The sequence below is a fragment of the Cryptomeria japonica genome, chromosome 8 (assembly GCF_030272615.1).
Source record: "Cryptomeria japonica chromosome 8, Sugi_1.0, whole genome shotgun sequence".
NCBI classification, from domain to species: domain Eukaryota; kingdom Viridiplantae; phylum Streptophyta; class Pinopsida; order Cupressales; family Cupressaceae; genus Cryptomeria; species Cryptomeria japonica.
The window spans coordinates 567,010,887-567,029,500 of NC_081412.1; the positions used below are offsets into that span (position 1 = coordinate 567,010,887).

An 18,614-nucleotide genomic window follows, 5' to 3' on the forward strand; every position below is an offset into this window, starting at 1 on the left:
GATGATCCCGTGTCAATTAGAATTGATATTGGTTGTTCAAATAGTGTACCTGTAGTTTCCACGGGAACATTCTGGTATCTTCTTCTTTGGTTCCTAACTGCTGCATGAATCCTCTGTTGGGGCCCTTGTTGGGGTTGATTGGCTCTAATTTGTCCTTGCATCCTGGGGCAGTCTCTAGCAAAATGATTTTCCCCGCACATAAAGCATCCGCCTCGAGGACCTCTCCTACCTTGATTTCTAGGGGGATCATTCCTTGTTTCATTTCCCCTGGGTGGATAAGTTATCCTGTTCTGCTGGTCATTCCTGTTATAGTTGCCTCTGTTATCATTGCCCCTGTTATTATTGCCCCTGTTATCATTGCCCCTATTATTGTTGCCCCTGTTATTATCATTTCCATTCCTCTGATATTGATTAGGCGGTGGTCTCCTTTCGGAAGAGTTATTCCTTTGACCCTTGTTGAAATTAGTGTTTCCATTGAATTCTTGCTTCCTTTTGAATGAGTGATTCCCATTATAGTTTCGTCCTGCTAGTGTCTGAATCTTCCTCTCTTGCCTTAGGGACTTTTCAAGTACTTCATTCATGTTTCTGGGTCCATGCATATCAACCTCTGCCCCTATGTTGGTATTCAGCCCCAAAATGAATTTCCTTGCTTGGCCTTCTTCATCCCTTTGGTACATAGGCACATACTTAAGCAACTTGGCGAATTTATCCCAATATTGTTGAACGGATAGGGACCCTTGACGTAGGTTATGGAATTCTGTCACTTTCTCATCAAAGAACAATTGAGGAAGCCACCTATCTCGAAAATGGTGAACAAATTGATCCCATGTGATTGTATCCCTGTTATACCCATTTTGTTCCTTGGTGTTGGTCCACCAACTAGCCGCCTCCCCTGTGAGTTGATAGGAGCCCCATAAAGCCTTAGTTGTTTCGCTGAAATCTCTTAGCTCAAAATATTTCTCCATTTCATTTAGCCAATTCTCAGCCCCTTCACCAATCTGCCTCCCATCGAACTTAGGAGGGGTGATTTTCTTCAAATCCTTGGAGAGTTCTAATATGTTATTTTCCTTTCCATTACCCATCACATTTCCTTGATTGCTACCAGGGTTTCCATTCTCGGTACCACTTCTATTCTCATAGTCATTCTGCCTTTCCCTAAGGTCCTGCAGTGATTGTTCCAGGAAGTTGATTTTATCTCTTTGTTCGGTTAGAAGGTCGATTATAGCTTGGACCCCATCTCCGTTATTACCTAGGTTGTGTCGATCCTCTTCATGATCTTCCTCGTGGTTTCCTTCATGGTTTTCCTCATGGCTTTCCTCATGGTTTTCCTCCCTTTGACTCCTAGTACGTCTTCCATTACCCCTTCCTCTTCCTCTTCCTCTTCCTCTTCCTCTTCCTCTTCCTCTTGCCATTCGAGGTTTTACCTGGAAGTTAAATTATGTAGTTAGTTTCTTTTTGAAGAATAAAATTTAATTTCTATTATTGTAAAACATTCCCTTAGTTGAATAAATTGAAGTGAGCACAAGGCCTAGATTTGAACCTTTGCTCTGATACCACATGTAATAACCCACCAAAATTGATCCAACAAAAATTGAGTATATTTTTTTTTCTTTATTACGTTTTATTCAATTGCATACTCTGGGCATCCATCCAAATAGGACTGGGCATTCATCCATTCGGGATGAGCTTCTAACCATACGGGTTAGGCAGTTGTCCATACGGGACGTAAATTTCATCTATCAAATACGGGATAGGCATCTACCCATACAGGGTAGGCATCCATCCAAACGGGATAGGAGATGCTCTGGCCAGAGACTTAGACTCATCGGGACCATTCGGGTCCTGAGCCACTCACTAAGTACTACATTCTTCTAACCAGAATGCATCGAGGTCGCCGTCCTTAGGAGTAATAAGAAAATAAGACAAGCTTGAATTCCGCCTCGGAATTTGGCTTAAAGCCTCGGGAAGTCAAGCGAATCCATACGGGATTCCTTCCGAGTATGCATTGAATTGAGTTTGATTATCTTATCTTTCGATTAGGATTCTTACTCAACCAAGCCTAGACCCCACCCACGAACGCCTGAGTACGAGGGACAACTCCGTCCCAAGACTGCCTACATACCCACTTCGGCGTGGGATCAAGGCGTAAAGTATGTAGTTCTATCTTCTAATCTATGGTTTGATGTAAACTGATTTTGTGGGTACGCAACCCTTTCTAGGGTCAGTGTCCCAGACAGTTTCTCTGCGGTTGCTACCCACGAAGGTAGCACTTAAGCGAAGGCTCAAGATGGCCTATTGCTTGTGGCCTAAAAAAAAACTAGATCCTAGTACTTAACATGAATGTCGCCCAATTGCAAATCACCAATATCCCTTCGAGGTGAATAAATAAATAAATAAATAAAGTCAATTTCATGAGAGCTCTTAACTAGTCCATCCCTAAGAGGGGTTTACTATGGTTTATCTCAACGGGTGTGAAATTCAATTAAAAGTTATCTTATTAAATTATCGATCCAAGAGGGATTACCCGCCCCTTGGATTTTTATCTTCCAAATGTCCCTTATTACTCCCCGACGATTTATAGGGACGATGCCACAGACGTCGTTAATGCAGCTTTATTAGGCGTTAAGTGCAGTAGTTCAACACGACGGCATTACCCGTAAGCGTGACCCAGAGGCACCATATATACCGAACGCTGCTAGTTTTGGTTTTCCAACTTCCTTTATTTAGTTTTCTAACTACGAATAACAAAATGAAGCGTAAACAATGGAAGTAACTACCTGAAGTGAAATTTGCATAACAAATGAAACTTGCATAATAGTAACTGCATGAAAGATATAATAATTCGCATGCTATGAACGAAAGCAATTAATCCATGATGTAAGATGACTTAGGGAGTCCAAAATGACGGTCAAATCTAAATATTTGCAATAAGGTAAGTTAATCTTTAAGGACCAAATCAAGCGTCCCAATATTTCTTAATTTTTTTTTTGAAGAATATAGTCTACGATTTTAAAGTCTATAAGGATAGTTTAATTACAATCATTAATCCCATTTTTAATTGAAAGTCAATATCCTTAAATGTACACTAAGGAAAACAAAATCATCACTAAATGTCATTATTATCAACCTTAAAAATTAACTAGATGGTAATTAACTTAGTTTATTATTATCAAAAAAACAATTTAAAACTTTCAACTTTAAATTACAAAAAAAAAATCGAATTTTAAAAAAAAAGTTTTTGTTGTAAATACAAAGGGGCTGCGGGGTGGGGACCACGGGTCCCATCACCCCTGCGGCCCTGCAGTCGCAGGTCCGCAGGGATGAGGGGATGCCGTGGGCCCCCCCCCGTACCCTGCGACGGTTTATTGAAACCGTCCATGCAGACTGCGACCGAGTACGTGGAAAGCCGTGCGTTACGGAGTTTTAAGGAGATTTTCCTACGTTTGATGGGGTTTTTTTTCTTGCCTTTGTTCTTTTTAATTTATATATGTATATATATATATATATATATATATATATGAGTACATAAATATTATATTATTATTATTATCTTTTTCTTATATCTCATACAGGAGTAATAAATTTAATTTTAATGAGTTATTGAAGATTACTCAAAGCAGGGTAATAAATTTCAGAGGTAAAATGAAGCAGAAACCAGAGGATTTTTTTTTTTTTCTTTGTTTTTCTACAGGGAAATACATTTACAGATAAAGAGAGTTTAATTCTTTTCTCCATTTCTTCTGTTTCCTACACAGGGAAAACTTATTCACAGAGAAAGGAATTCATTTCTCTACACAGGAAAAATCTCATTCACAGAGAGAGTTATCCATTTCTTTGCACAGGGAAAATTCGTTCACAGAGAGAGGAGATTTATTTATACACACAGGGAGATCTAATTTTTATCAAAATAAAATGAATCTAATTTCCATTTACTCTGAAACTAATTTCTTATCAGAATTAAAAAGAAGAATTTCATTCTACAAAATCTGAAACAATTTTCTTATCAAACAATGAAAAATAAATCTAAAACTAATGAATCTTATTTTCAAAAATGAATCCCATTCTAAAAAAAATCTGAGACAGATATCTTATCAAAACAATGAATAATAAATCTAAAACTAATGAATCTTATTTTCAAAAAAATGAATCTCATTCTAAAAAAATCTGAGACAGATATCTTATCAAAACAATGAATTTTATTCTCTAAAATCGGAAACTAAAAATTTAAACAATGAATCTTATTTCAAAAAAAATGAATTTCATTCTACAAAAATCTGAAACAATTTTCTTATCAAAACAATGAATTTTATTTTCTAAAAATCTGAAACTACATTCTTATCAAAAATTTAAACAATGAATCTTATTTAACAATAAATCTCATTATTTACAAAATCTTAGGGACTAATTTCATATCAAGAAATTTCAACAATGAATCTTATTTAAATCTTGACTCTCATTTTCTACAAAATCTAAACTAATTCTTTAACAAAATACAAATAAATTTCGTACTCATAATTAATCTACTAAAATCTAATCTACCATAAAAATGAGATGCATGAACTAAGTTGGAGGAACCTGGATGCTTGAAGATGGTGTGGAGTCTTCCTTGATCCTCCAAGTTGAAGAGAAAATCCTCCCAACAAAACCTTGGCTGCAAATGAAAAATGGACTACAAAGGAGAAATTGCAGAATTTCTTATGGAATAGCTAACTTTTCTTTTGAAACTTGTACCTATTTTATAAAAGAAATTTCCATTTCCCACTACCTATTTTTTTAATTTAAAAAAGAGATTCTTCTCCCAATTTGGCCTCCATGCAAATTAATTAGGCTTAGTGGGAGGAGTTACATGCAAGGAGGTGGAGAAGCCTCTAGAAGCTTCTTATTCCTCCTACAACATGTGCCTAAATTTGGGTGAGGGAAATTAAATAACAATTTTAAAATATATATGCATTTTCCATGTGTGTGTGGTTTATTAATTTATTCCCTTACAATATTCATTCCATAATTCATCCAAAGAATATAAATAGAGTTTTGTATTTTAAATCAAAAAAAAGTGATAAAGGAGGGTTGTGACATTAGGATTTTATTAGGGCAAATGTTACAATTTTTTCACATTGCATTTCAACAAGTTATAAGAATTTTTAATAGCTTGACAAGTTGTGTCTAGTCCATAACATCAATAATAGAATCACATCATTGATCATTTCATAGGTTAATGGACTATAGTGTTTTGGAAGCCAATAATTGGGTTCTTCTTTGTAGGTAAGATACCCTATTAGGTCACCAAAGTTACAGAGCTTCACACTCTTTGTTTGTCCTTTAGGGATGATATTAATCAATATTTATTATTCTCTTCCTTTTCTTTTGCTTGCTAATTTGGTTTCCCTTTTAGTTTGGGAATTTATTGGTTGCAAATGTTATGCAATTTTCACAAAGAATTACAATAAGTTGCAATATTTTTAGGAACTCTGCAAGTTTTTTTTATCCCACAACATCAGAAATAAATTTAGACCATTGATTATTATATAGATCAATAATTAATGCAATACAAAAATATGTTAATTTGACATGTCTTTTCTATTATGTCATTGGTAACAAGTTAACACATTGACTTAACAAATTCACATTGTAGAAAAGATCATAAAAGAACCATCAATCTAGTGAAACTATCAATCACACCCCCAAAATTAATTGACTATGATGATTTTTTAAATTTATAAATCTAGCAACTTAGTGAGTCAACCAAACTATTGGGTCTAATATTATTTCATTTATATAAAAGAATAAAGCAAATATAACTTGTCTTGTTTAATACATGCTATTTTAACACTTCTCAAAGATATTGTTATAGTAACACCTTATTCTAGTTGTGGCATTCACCAAATATGACATGATGGATAAAGTAGGTTCCACATTTCAATAAAGACATAGGAAGCTTGAGCTAGAATACGAAGAAAGAAGAATGGTCGGTCTTCACCATAATCAACAATGCACACACTATTTCAACTGCACCAATATGATAATTGGGAACCATTATGCCATAGGTTAAAACTGAGCACATCAACTAGTTGTAGAGCCCATACTATAGAAAAATATCTTGAAAGATATATTGCTACAAAATGAACACATGACACCTCAATGCTTCCCATAGATATTTTAGAATTGACACATGTTTTATGCCACATCATTGGTGGAAGATAAACATAGTACAAGGCATGTGAATCCCTTATATTTTTCTAATATGATAAATGGAGCATCTTTTAATGAAATAAAGGAAAATTGAATATGATGGAAATACATATTAAACATTTTATTCAAATCACCATCTATACGATTGATTTGAGCTCTAACATGTGGATTCCGAGCATGCAATATTTTGTTTTGAAATTTTAGTGCTCTTTCTTCAAAGGGAGGAAGCATACATATCCATGTAATGTTTAGACAAGGGAGTATTTTGGGAAGAGGAGGAAACAATATTAAACATTATGGTCTTTAAGATAAGAGAATGTTTTGTAAATTGCTATGTCATTAAAAGCTTTAGTTTGTTCATATAAAATTTTACAATTTATAAATGAGATTAAATTTACGTATAATTATGTCATTTTATTTTCACTCTAAGTTGTTGATTTTAAATGATATGAATTCTATGCAATTTTTGAATGAGAAATAAAATCTCTTGGTTGGGACTCTACCTAGTAGTTTAGTATTCTATTTTGATCACACTCTTTTTCTTTCCCTTCAAGTTAGATCAAGAATTCATTAAAGATCATATAGAGAGACAACTTTTCAATATAGAGGTTATCTTGTAAATCACATCTCACACTTGTAAGATTTCCCATATTGATATAGAGACATATGAAAAGGTAAATTTAAATATAATATTAATAGAGTAAAATAATTTTAAAGTAAAATAACTCTTAAGTAACTAAAAATAGTCATATTGGATAATATTCTATAGAGAGTGGTCTATTATTTTGGAATGCCTTTAATTACATGGACTTCAAATGACAATTTAGGATGACACAATGACTAGTTCATGGAAACCCTTCGCCATTTCAACCTTTCCTCAAAATGAAGAATGCAGAAAGAATTTTTTTTCAAAAGGTGTCGAGTATCTAAAATATACCTTGGGGATAGTGTAGATTGAAGGCATTGTCTCATCGAGAGCTCTAGCTATTGACAATTTTGGTGGGGTTGAAGATCAATATCAATTCTTTTGGCTCTCTTTTTGCTACATGACTATGAATGTTTAAAATATATTTGGACATTTTTTGTAATATCATGCCCTCATAGGATTCACTTTCTTTTCTTTCAAGATGGCTATTCTAGACAATTTTGTATTATCTACACCCGGATTATGGTAACAATCTAATATCTATTACTTCCTGGAGACCTCATACTTTATATTTTTCATATAATATTTTAATCAAACAGGCGCCATCTCCATTATTGCTATTTATCAACTTAAAAAGAAAAATATCTTCAAATAAAAATAAAAATAAAATAATTCAAAGTAAAATAAAACAAATCTTAAGTAAAAAAAACAATTCAATTATCTTTGGACTTTTTGAGATAAATGTATTTAAGATATCTATAATAGTTAAAAAAATAAAAGTCTCAATAGCTATCGAGGAATACATCTTAAGATATTAAGAAAAAAATTGTTACACAAAAAATTTGAATCTTAACCTAAAAAGTAGGAGCCTATATTATATAGTTCATGGCTTTTCAATGGTTGCTTTTTGGGTGGGGTTGGAAATTTCCTCCACTAACTTAGGGGGTTTGTCCACATGGTATCATTAGAAAACACCTTATGAATTTTGAAGATATTTTTTGAATAATTTTTTTTCTTTTCTATAATTATGATGTTGAGAAGCACCATTACAATTTTTGAAAAAATCATGGGACCACTAACTTCCTAAAAATTCTCACCTATAACTTGTACCATTAGTTGCTCTTATAAAAATCATGAGACTAACTAATTGTAAAAAAGCTTTAATATTTTCTTACTAATTCCCTTAAAAATATTATAAGAAGCTTTCTTCCATGGGACCATAACCTTAGATGTCTAGGCAATCATTTAATATGACCCTCCACAACACAAAAAAAATGTCCACCACAAATAAAAATGGAAGGCATACAATAACAAGTAAAGTGATGAAATTGATTAACTCATAAAAAGCCCACCAAAGATTGTGTCTTGTCAAATCTAAGATTCCAATGCTTTAAATGGATGAGACATTGATCATGCCAAAAATAAATTTAATAGAATTGATACTCTTCAAAATGAATAGCTGTCAATCTTTAACTCTTATATAAATTAATATATTCAATGGAAATGGATCCGATACGAGATGATCTATTTATGGGTCTACAGTGGCTAACAGGGGTACATATACATCTCTTGCACAATTTGAACTCGTGACCTCTAGGATCTCCAAATGACGAAGAGGTGGTACATAGCACAATTTGAACTTGTGACCTCCTTTTCAAGAGTACAAATTCTCCATCACTAACTCAAGTGTACCATCTGAAATTATGATGAATTTTTTAATATAAAATAATAATAAATTTGACAAAGAAATTAAATTTTCATAAATTTGATGAATTTAATAAGCCCAAGGGGTTATTGTTTCATGTACCGCCAAAAAAGAGAAAGTACCTACGGACCCTAGACAAATTTGGCGAAAAATGAATGAATTATTTGTACAACAAAAAAGACCGAAAATCAATGCCAAAAAGATTCAGAATATTAATCTTTAAAAAACATGGGCGACATACGGTAGCACTTATTTAAAGCCGAAACACTTTAGCCTGTTGCTTTAGCGGTGGGGAAGGGAATAATAGGTTCCTTTATAAGACCTCATGATTTGGGTTCGGGCGGGCGTGAGCTTCGATTGAGCTCACGTGTGCCTGCGATGGCCGTTGGAGTCGTCCTTTATTTTTTTCTTTCTTCTTCTTCCCTTACAAAAACACATTTGATAATGCCTTCAAATCTGTATACATAATAATAATGCACCCACATGTTGTTCCTTCCACAAATTTTGCTTTGCTTCCGCACGAAACGGAAACCCTATACGAGAATGTGTAAAACCGTGGGCAGTAAGTGGGTCAACACCACCACCCGGCAGCAGCCAATAAGGACGACGCATGCTATTGCATGGGAAGCAGAAATTGCATACGTGGAGGGGTCGTAAAATAAAAACTGCTCTTTAACGAACTAACGATAGGATTAATTAGAGAGAGAGAAAACGATTAGTGTAAAGAGAAAAAGGTAGTGAGTAGTCGTAAGGCGTTGGGCGGTCACGTCACATGTGGGGCTCTCGGCAGGCGGCCGGACGGCGGAGCAGACGGCGCCGTCAGGAGCGCGGCGCGTTCAACACCTTTCTTTCCTTCTCTCTCTTTTTTTCTGCAGGCCGGGCCGGCCGTAGATTTTAATAATAAAATAAAAAAGTAAGAAGCCGGACGGCGTCGGTGTGGTGATTGCCGTCCAAATCCGGCGGCGGTGGCAATACTTGCGGGGCAGGGCAGGCGCTCAGTTTCCCCAGGCCCAGCTGCCGGCACCTGCCCGGCCGGCAGATGCCCGCCGGCGCAGCCGCCGGAGTTATCTGTCGGACCCCCTATAAACCTCGTCCACCTCCCCCTCTCTAATTTGCAATCATAAATATTTCCTTCACGTCCACCTTCCTCGTTCGTCTAGTGTTGTCCTTAAAAGCGCTGCGGCTCCTTTCATAGAATTTGCCTTCACTAAGCTAAATTTTCTGTTTTTCTGGTCTGTGTTTTTTAGTTTTTAGGGCTGTTCTGTGTGTGTTTGTGTTCCGCCATGGCTGCGAGAGAAGAGCTGCAGAGCGGCGGGCAGGCGGCGAAAGAGGTGCATTTTAGAGGGGTTCGGCGAAGGCCGTGGGGTCGGTTCGCGGCGGAGATCCGCGACCCTTGGAAAAAAACTCGTGTTTGGCTCGGGACTTTCGATACGGCCGAGGAGGCAGCGAGGGCCTATGATAACGCTGCAAGGGCTCTGCGTGGAGCAAAGGCTAAGACTAATTTTACTGCTCCTGCGAGAGACAGTGGGAATATTAACCAGAGCAACACTAGTCCGAGTAGTACTGTTGATTCGTGGTCGAATCCCAGGAGTGTTGTTGTGTCGCGATCCAGCGGGCCTTCGGACTGTTCTTCCTGGAGAAGCTTCTACAGCGGGAAATATTTGGACGCTGCCGCTGGGGCTAGCAGTAATAGTGCGAGTTTTGGAGGGGTTACGGTGGCTGCCGCTCATGGCTGGAAGCCAATTTACGTTGGGAGGGCTGTTCCTGTGGTGGAAAATAGAGCCTTTGATCTAAATATTTCCAGTCCTGATTTTGGTCGCGTTGAGGAATCGAAGCCTTTGAGGCTTGGACTTAACGTGAGGGCGCAGGAGAGCTTCAACGGTCCTGTTGTGCATAATAACCCTTATGACTGCTTTTCTGAGGCGGCGATTCCTGGAAAGTTGCTGCTTTTTGAAGGGATTGCGTCTCGGCCGGAGAAAAAGCAGAAGATTTGTGCGGTAAATGATCTTGAGGAGGGCTGTAATGGCAGAGAGCGGTGGTTGATGTTGAGTAAAGGAAGCGGCGTTGCAACGGAGACGGAGCCGCGGACTATTCACAGTGACTGCGATTCTTCCTCGTCTGTCGTGGTCGACACGGAGGCCAAGAAAACTCCGGATTTTGACCTTAACCTTCCCGCACCGACTGATGAGGCGTAGGATTCGAGTTTTGGCCTTCTAGATAAATATTTTTTTTTTCCTTTGAAGTTCAGAGCCACAACTGTCTGAACATGATCGTGTTCCTTTTGGTCACTGCGATAGCTATGCGGCTGTAAAATACCTTATCATTCTCGTGCTTTCGACGAGCTTTAGTTTTGCATTTTCTTCTGTGAATATTTTTCTATCTAAGCCAAGGCAAGAAAAGAAACACTGGCGTTCCTTTGTGTATTTTCTCTAAAATTTTCAATGGAGAAATTTTTTCAGGCATCGATCTTTTTCGATATTCTTAACTTCTTTGTGGATAACTTGACATTGTTTAGATGGAAAAAATTTAAGTAAGGTTTCTCATAAAAGAATTTAATTTTCAATAGAGAGATTTTTAGGCATCAGTCTTTTCCGGTATTTTCAACTTATATGTGGATGATTTGACATCATTTAGATAGAAATTTTAAGCTCAGAAAAGAAATTTGAAATCACGGCGCTCTTTTTTCAACAAACGTAGGCAGGCATTCGAATATTTTCGTCATTTAGATGGAAACTTTAAGGAAATCGTTTCAGAAAAGACTCTTGAATTAATGGCGTTCATATTTTCATCAATCTTAGGCAGACATTCGAATTTTTTTTTTTCATTTAGATGGAAATTTTTAAGGAAGTTGTTTCAGAAAAGAATTTCGAATTCTTTGCGTTCTTATTTTTATCATAAGCAGGCAGGCATTCGAATATTTTTTGTCATTTAGGTGCAAATCTTTAAGGAAGTCGCTTCAGAAAAGAGTTTTGAATTTATGGCGTTCTTATTTTCTTCAAAGATACGCAGGCATTCGAATATTTTCATCAATCCGCTCGGAAGCCGATCGATTTAAGGGTTTCCATTTTATTAAATATTTCTCTCAAATCTTTGCTTGTGATAAAATATTATTTCCATTACGTCTTAAAAATCTCCATTCATAAATTCATTACTGTGTGTTTCTGAGGCGTCTGAGGCGCCGTTTAGAATAAGTGAAAAGCCTTAAAGGCCTGTGTGAGTTCACAGGGGGTAAATAAATTTACGCGCCTGTAAATTCATCGAATCATCATCTAAAAGCCGGTTGGTTACTGGGCGCGCTGGCCTAACAGAACTCCTAAAATTTGATTCACTTTAATGGAACTTCAGCACGGCAATGCAGCTGGGGAATTCATTCATTCTTTATTGCGGTTTGTGTGTAACACACTTACCTGATGAATGACAGACATCATATCGAGGATTCGAAACGTCGACCTGGTAAATAACTTTTCTTTTTTATTCATTTATCCTACTACAGCGCAATCGCGCAATATGTACGCCTAAGGATTTGAACCGTCGACCTCTTTGACTTGGACAAAATATTAGACATATATTTTGTGTGTATATACCTGATGTTGACGGCAGGGAATAAGAATCGGTTCAGTGGACTGAGCTCACCAACGACTCGCTCGCACAAACTCACGGAACTGGCGTTTGTTTGTTTGTTTCCCGGTCGACAACCGCCCTGCCCGCACGCGTATTTTTAGGGGAGCGCAAATTTGGGACTCATCTAAACCCAGGTCTGTTTGCAAACTTATCCTCTGCACTGTAGCTTTTCATTTTACGTGGAAAAATATATGTGCTGCAAAAAAGTTGGCGGGAGTCTGGACTGGAACCGCACTGTAGCAGAGCCGGTTCGGTTGGGGTGCGGTGGGGCCCAGGCTGGGTATGCGTATGAATCACAAATAAATGTGAATATGAATATACTCTTTTTAGTCAGCTTTTTATACGCAGCGGCGGCACGGCAGCAACCCCACGCGTAGGCCCCCTGGGATGTCGGCATTTTATACAAGGAAATCATCCTCCTTTACATACATGTACGACCCGATGTGATGTACATACATGAATTCACATCAACGGCTGGGCGATTGTCTCCTGTCTGTTTCTCTCCAACCGATAAAAGATGATGATGTGGGGGCGCCCTCTCTGTGGCGGGCATCATACGTTTCATGTATGACTGACACACAGAAAAAAAACCCTTTTTCTTTTTCCCATTTTCCAAGCCCCTTTAAAAATAATAGTTTAGCGCCGCCTGGAAGCAGGGGTGGCATAACTGCGCGCCGCGGGCGTCGCCGCTGATTGCGACGTGCGTACCTGCCAGTCATTCGTCGTTCGTTCAAACCCGCCCTTTAATTAACCGCACACGCTACCCAACTATTCTATTCTATTCCTCACATCTTGTTGTTGACGGGCCGACTTTTCCGGAAAAAATAAAGACCCGGCGCTGGTGGGGTGCCCACCGGCCTAGAGCGCCCGGGCCCACCATTGAAATAATAATAAATAATGGTGGGCCATGTTCTCCAACCCTTTGCCGACTGAAACTGCCCTGCCCTGCACGTGGGCCCACCACACCACACCACACCACACCACACCACCGCTCCTCCGTTCCGTTGCCGTGATTCCACCGCTACTCACATCTAGTTACCCGAGTGAAAAGGTAAAATAATTAAAAAAAACAATAAATGAATGAATGGATGGATTCACTGGCGGGCGGCGACAACAATGGCTCTTCTTGTGCGTGTCGGAAGCCTCTCACGCGGTCGGTCATTTTACAGCACAAAACAAAGCAAACGCCATTTGTATTTTTGGCTACTGAAGACGACACGTATTATTGTTTAGCGTTGCGTTCCAGTTAAAACCCAGGTCCAAGCCGTCCGCCAATCAAACCCATGACGCTGACGGCTCCCATCATAACAAAACTCTTAGCTTTACAAAATCTAGGCCGGGGCCGGCCTTGCCTTCACGTCACAGGATAGTTTTTCGACCTAGCATTAAAATCTTGGAACTCGTAACTTGTTACAGTGTCAGTTAATCAGTCATTAGTATGTTTTTCAGTGGATATTTTGGATCACACTTACTATAATATTATGTGATGTTTTTTAATTGATATTTTGTATCACATTGAATGCATATTGTCAGTAATGTAGTATGTTTTTGAGTTGATATTTTGGATCACATCTGTTACATATCATCAACATTGTAGTATGTTTTACAGTCGATATTTTGGATCACATTCATTGCCAGGCCCAAGCCATCCGCCAATCAAACCCATGACGCTGACGGCTCCCATCATAACAAAAACTCTTAGCTTTACAAAATCTAGTCCGGGGCCGGCCTTGCCTTCACGTCACAGGATAGTTTTCGACCTAGCATTAAAATCTTGGAACTCGTAACTTGTTACAGTGTCAGTTAATCAGTCATTAGTATGTTTTTCAGTGGATATTTTGGATCGCACTTCTATAATATTATGTAATGTTTTTTAATTGATATTTTGTATCACATTGAATGCATATCGTCAGTATTGTAGTATGTTTTTTAGTTGATATTTTGGATCACATCTGTTACATATCATCAACATTGTAGTATGTTTTACAGTCGATATTTTGGATCACATTCATTGCATACCATCAATATTATAGTACACATCAACATTGTAATATGTTTTTCACACTTATTATATATCATCAATATTGTATGTCAACATTTAAGTATGTTTTTGGGTTTATATTTTGGATCACATTTTTTGCACATTGGTAATATTGTAGTACGTTTTTCAGTCAATATTTTGGATTACATCCATTACATACCATCAACATTATTGTAGTATGTTTTACAGTCCATATTTTGGATCACTCATTGCATACTTTCTACACATTAACATTGTAGTATGTTTTTCAATTGATATTTTGGATCAGATTCATTACATGCCATCAACATTGCAGTACATTTTTGTGTCATATTTTGGATCACATTCATTACATACCAGCAACATTGCAGTATGTTTTACAGTCGAAATTTTAGATCACATTCATTACAACCATTGTAGTATGTTTTTCGGTCAAAATTTTGGATCACATTCATTACATACCATCAACATTGTAATATGTTTTTTTGTCAATATTTTGGATCACATTCATTTCATACCGTCAACATTGCAGTATGTTTTTAAGTCAATATTTTGGATCACATTCATTAAAAATTGTCTATATTTTTAATGCATATAATGAGTGATCAGAAAGACCGACTGCAAAACTTACAGTTTACACTAGAAATCATATGTTTTTTAATTGATGTTTTGGATCACACTCATTGCATACCGTTAACATTTTCAATGTATATAATGAGTGTGATCAGAAATGTCAAAGAAAAACACTGTTTAAATTAGAAACTTGTATCACTAATTAGTCAATAGTATGTTTTTCAATCGACATTTTGAATCACATTTGTTACATTCACTCAACACTCGCATATATAATTAGAATGATAAAAACCATTGATTGGAAACATATACAATTTAGTATGATCACATTTATTACATACCCTCAGCATTATAGTATGCTGATCATATAATGTCTGTTATTATTATTTTTAGTTTATATTTTAGATCACATTTATTACATACCATCAACATTATAACATCAACATTATAATATATTTGCTATTATTATATTTGCTATTATGAATATCATTCATTATTTTAGATCGCATAAAATCTACAAAGTTCAAATAAAAAATCAGTGTCACTAATTCTAAATGACTGAAATGGATCAGTAATAGGAGATCTTTTATGCCCACCGGTGGTAGCAATTAATTATGTGGTGTTTGATACAGCTGTCAGCAATTGGTTCTTGCCCACCATTTCATAATTGTTGATTCTGATTGTCCACGAAAGAAACGACTCCATGGACGTTAAAAGAGATCATGTCTGGACTTTTCTCTCGCACGAAAAATTTCCATAAAAGTGATGGGGACACGTCTGTGTAATTAAATCTCACCTTGTGACGATTGGGGTATTAGCATACCTCGATACCAATTTCATTGGCATTTTATGATTTAATTTTGGCACAGAGACGACAAATATGAAAGGTGAGGTTTGATGAGTTTTATGATTTGTTTATGTGATGAATCTTTTCCAAATTCGAATGAGGAAATGGGGTCGTCTCGATTCTTTTTGGTTTGTGTACATAATCAAAGCGCACTGTAATCACAGGATATTTCTATTTGACCCCGTGCTTCAAAAGACGCACTACAGGCAATTACAAAATAAATATTGCCAATGCAAATTAGTATATTTGCCTTAAAAGACTAGTTTTAAGGAATAATATAGATATGTTAGAATAAGTAATGATTGAACCCTACCTGTGGTATTGAGTTTGAATAGGAGTCAATAAATAAATTGCAGGCGTGTCCATGATTTGAGCATTGTTTATGAGTCTTTCCTCATCAAATTTCTTTAAATGAATGTTGTGTGTGGTTTGTTGTGGAGGAGACTCTCGAAGGGAGGTATCTATTGTGAGTTTTGGAGTAGCTGTAAATGTTAAGTCAGTTTATAAAAATTATAAAGTCTATGGTATACAATTGGAGGAATTGGAGGCATATGTGAATTTCAGAGCAACAAATGTTGTTTCCCATGTATGTTGGATACCTTGAGGTAAAAGACGAGTTGCTAGAGGTGAAGAAGAAGCTAGCGGTCAAGCTAAAGTCTATGTAAAAATACCTAGCCAGTTGTGTAGTAAGGAAACTCGGTCCCATGATGAACCATAAGAAGGTATTACTGGGGATTAGTGGCCACATCGATAGCTTGCAGTAGGTCTTGCAATAACTATGTTGAGGTTTTTTTATGCCATTCATGGCTTGGAGAAGTCGTTACTGTCTGATTTGTGGTTGGACCTATGGGGCTACTTGAATGTGGTGACTTAGCTAGATAAGGTATTTATCCTATTTTGAAGGGCCAACACTTTGAAGATGGGGGAGGATGTAGTAGAAGATAGTTACATGCTCAATAGTTTGAGATTCTTGTGGATTACATAAAATATATCTCACCGGGGTTATGAGACATACATGTGAGGATTGATGTCCAATAGTTTAGGAGAGCTTCGAAATCTAAAAGTTCAATATTATACCTTTATGAGGGTGGTGAGACACTTCATATGCAAATGTAAGGTTTTCTCTCCTTCAATTATATCACAAGAATAAATAAATACTCAAATTGACATTAATATAAAAATGGAATGAGATAACCTCAATATAAAAATATAATATTACATCTCATATGTAAAAGTACCTAATCTGGAGGTGTTAGCACATGAAATGAAATATATAAATAGTACAACTTAGGCTCTCATGTCATATAGTTAAATTTATGCAAATGATTATGTACAAATACATATGTAGTGTCGTAAATTGTAACCATGTTCAATTTACACCACTTTTTGTGCCCCTACCTTAGGCTCTTCCCTCAGCTCTTATCCAACCCCATTTTTTAATTTTTTACCTCGAAATTGATGTCATTTGTCCACATGGTGATCTGAACCCTGTCTTGCGCTAAGTGCACCCCATCCTTGGCATGTTTACTTTGTTTTGGGTGGACAAGGGCATTTGGGGCACCCTTGTCTTAGACAAGGCTGTTTGGGGCATCCTTGTCCCCCAAAATTGAGCCCAAATTTGAACATAAAGGTGCCTACTTTTCACTAGTTGGTTCTCGATCATGATGCCTCAATTTGATTCTTAGAGGTCGACCTAATTTGTGAAATACCTTGACAACCCTATACAAGAGCATTCTTTCATTCATTTTTTAGGATCCATCTTCAAGTATCCCAAGCACTATCATCCACCTACATCTTCAAGCATTCAAGGTGACATTTAATCACACCATAACTTCCAAGCATTCTTCAAATCTAAACATCATAGAGAAACAAATTACATCAATCTTCATGCAAGCATGTGTTTGAGTAATTTATGTCTTGTTATGTCATGTTATTGCATCAACACTTGTGATCACATTCGAAAAGCATTGCATCATCAATCTTCATCAACTTCAATAGTCTTGGGATATCATATTTAGCATCTTATTTCAGCATTTTCAATTCAATTCAAGGGTTAATTCCAAACTCGAGGTTTGACATAGGCAAACACTTATCTACAACACCATTTTCCTCTTTTGCATGTGCAAGTGGCAGGATCTGAAGACACAATTATGGATTCCGGAAGAGAAAACAAAGACAGTTGGATCTAGCTTTTATAGAGGCGAAAAGTGGAGGATGAGGTTGCCCCACACACCTATGTCTAGCAAATTTTTGGAAAACCTTTAGGAAAATACCTAGGACTAAATTTTGATCCTAGAAAGATACCTATTTCCCGCATACAACATTTTGAGGAAAAGGTCACTCCAAGCACCATTGTCCCACACTTTTAGGCCTAACTTTTAGGCATAGGTTCTTTTGATCTTTCTTATTCTAATTTTGTACCTATGTATGCATATCAAATCTGAAACTACTTATGCATCCTGATTTATGTCAATTTAATACCTTTATCCTTAGATCTTGCATTTACTTCACATCCTTCCATAGCCCATTTTCAACTCAAACAAAGGGAGAAACAAAAATCAATTAGAATTCACCTTTTGAGGGTTGAATCTATTAATTTCATCTCCCCTTAATGTAGTTAGTTATGTGTGTGAATTTTAATTAATGTTGCATCTGTAGATTTTTCCCTTTTCTTTTTGGTCCTAAGTATGTTTTCTCCTTGCTTGAGGTGTTCCAAACAACAACTCACATGCACTTGCCACATGTTGGAACGATGTGCCTTTACGATGACTTCTTTTTCCTTTGGGCGCCAAGCCCTGCTCGAGTGCCATGTGATGTTAGCTCTTTTCTCCCGAAAAGACTTGCTCACTTTTAATCAGATCACATATTGATAGACATGTGGTAGCTTTGCGGGACCTTTTGGGTCACAGTTTCTCTGAAAGGCAAGACTCCCCATCTTGCTTCCACGTGCCCATCCAGAGCAGTCTCTGGAAAGCTCCACGTGTGTTCGTTCTTTCAAAGGCAAGGCGTTTCT

General features: G+C 36.9%; 1 protein-coding gene across 1 annotated transcript; it reads left to right on the forward strand.

The window, feature by feature from the left end:
• Nucleotides 1–9,657: 9,657 nt before the first annotated feature.
• On the forward strand, nt 9,658–11,002 carry LOC131045869 (AP2-like ethylene-responsive transcription factor AIL5). The gene has a single exon (XM_057979537.1). The coding sequence runs from the start codon at nt 9,824–9,826 to the stop codon at nt 10,733–10,735; it is 912 nt and encodes a 303-aa protein (XP_057835520.1). The 5' UTR covers nt 9,658–9,823; the 3' UTR covers nt 10,736–11,002.
• The last annotated feature ends 7,612 nt before the right edge of the window (nt 11,003–18,614 follow it).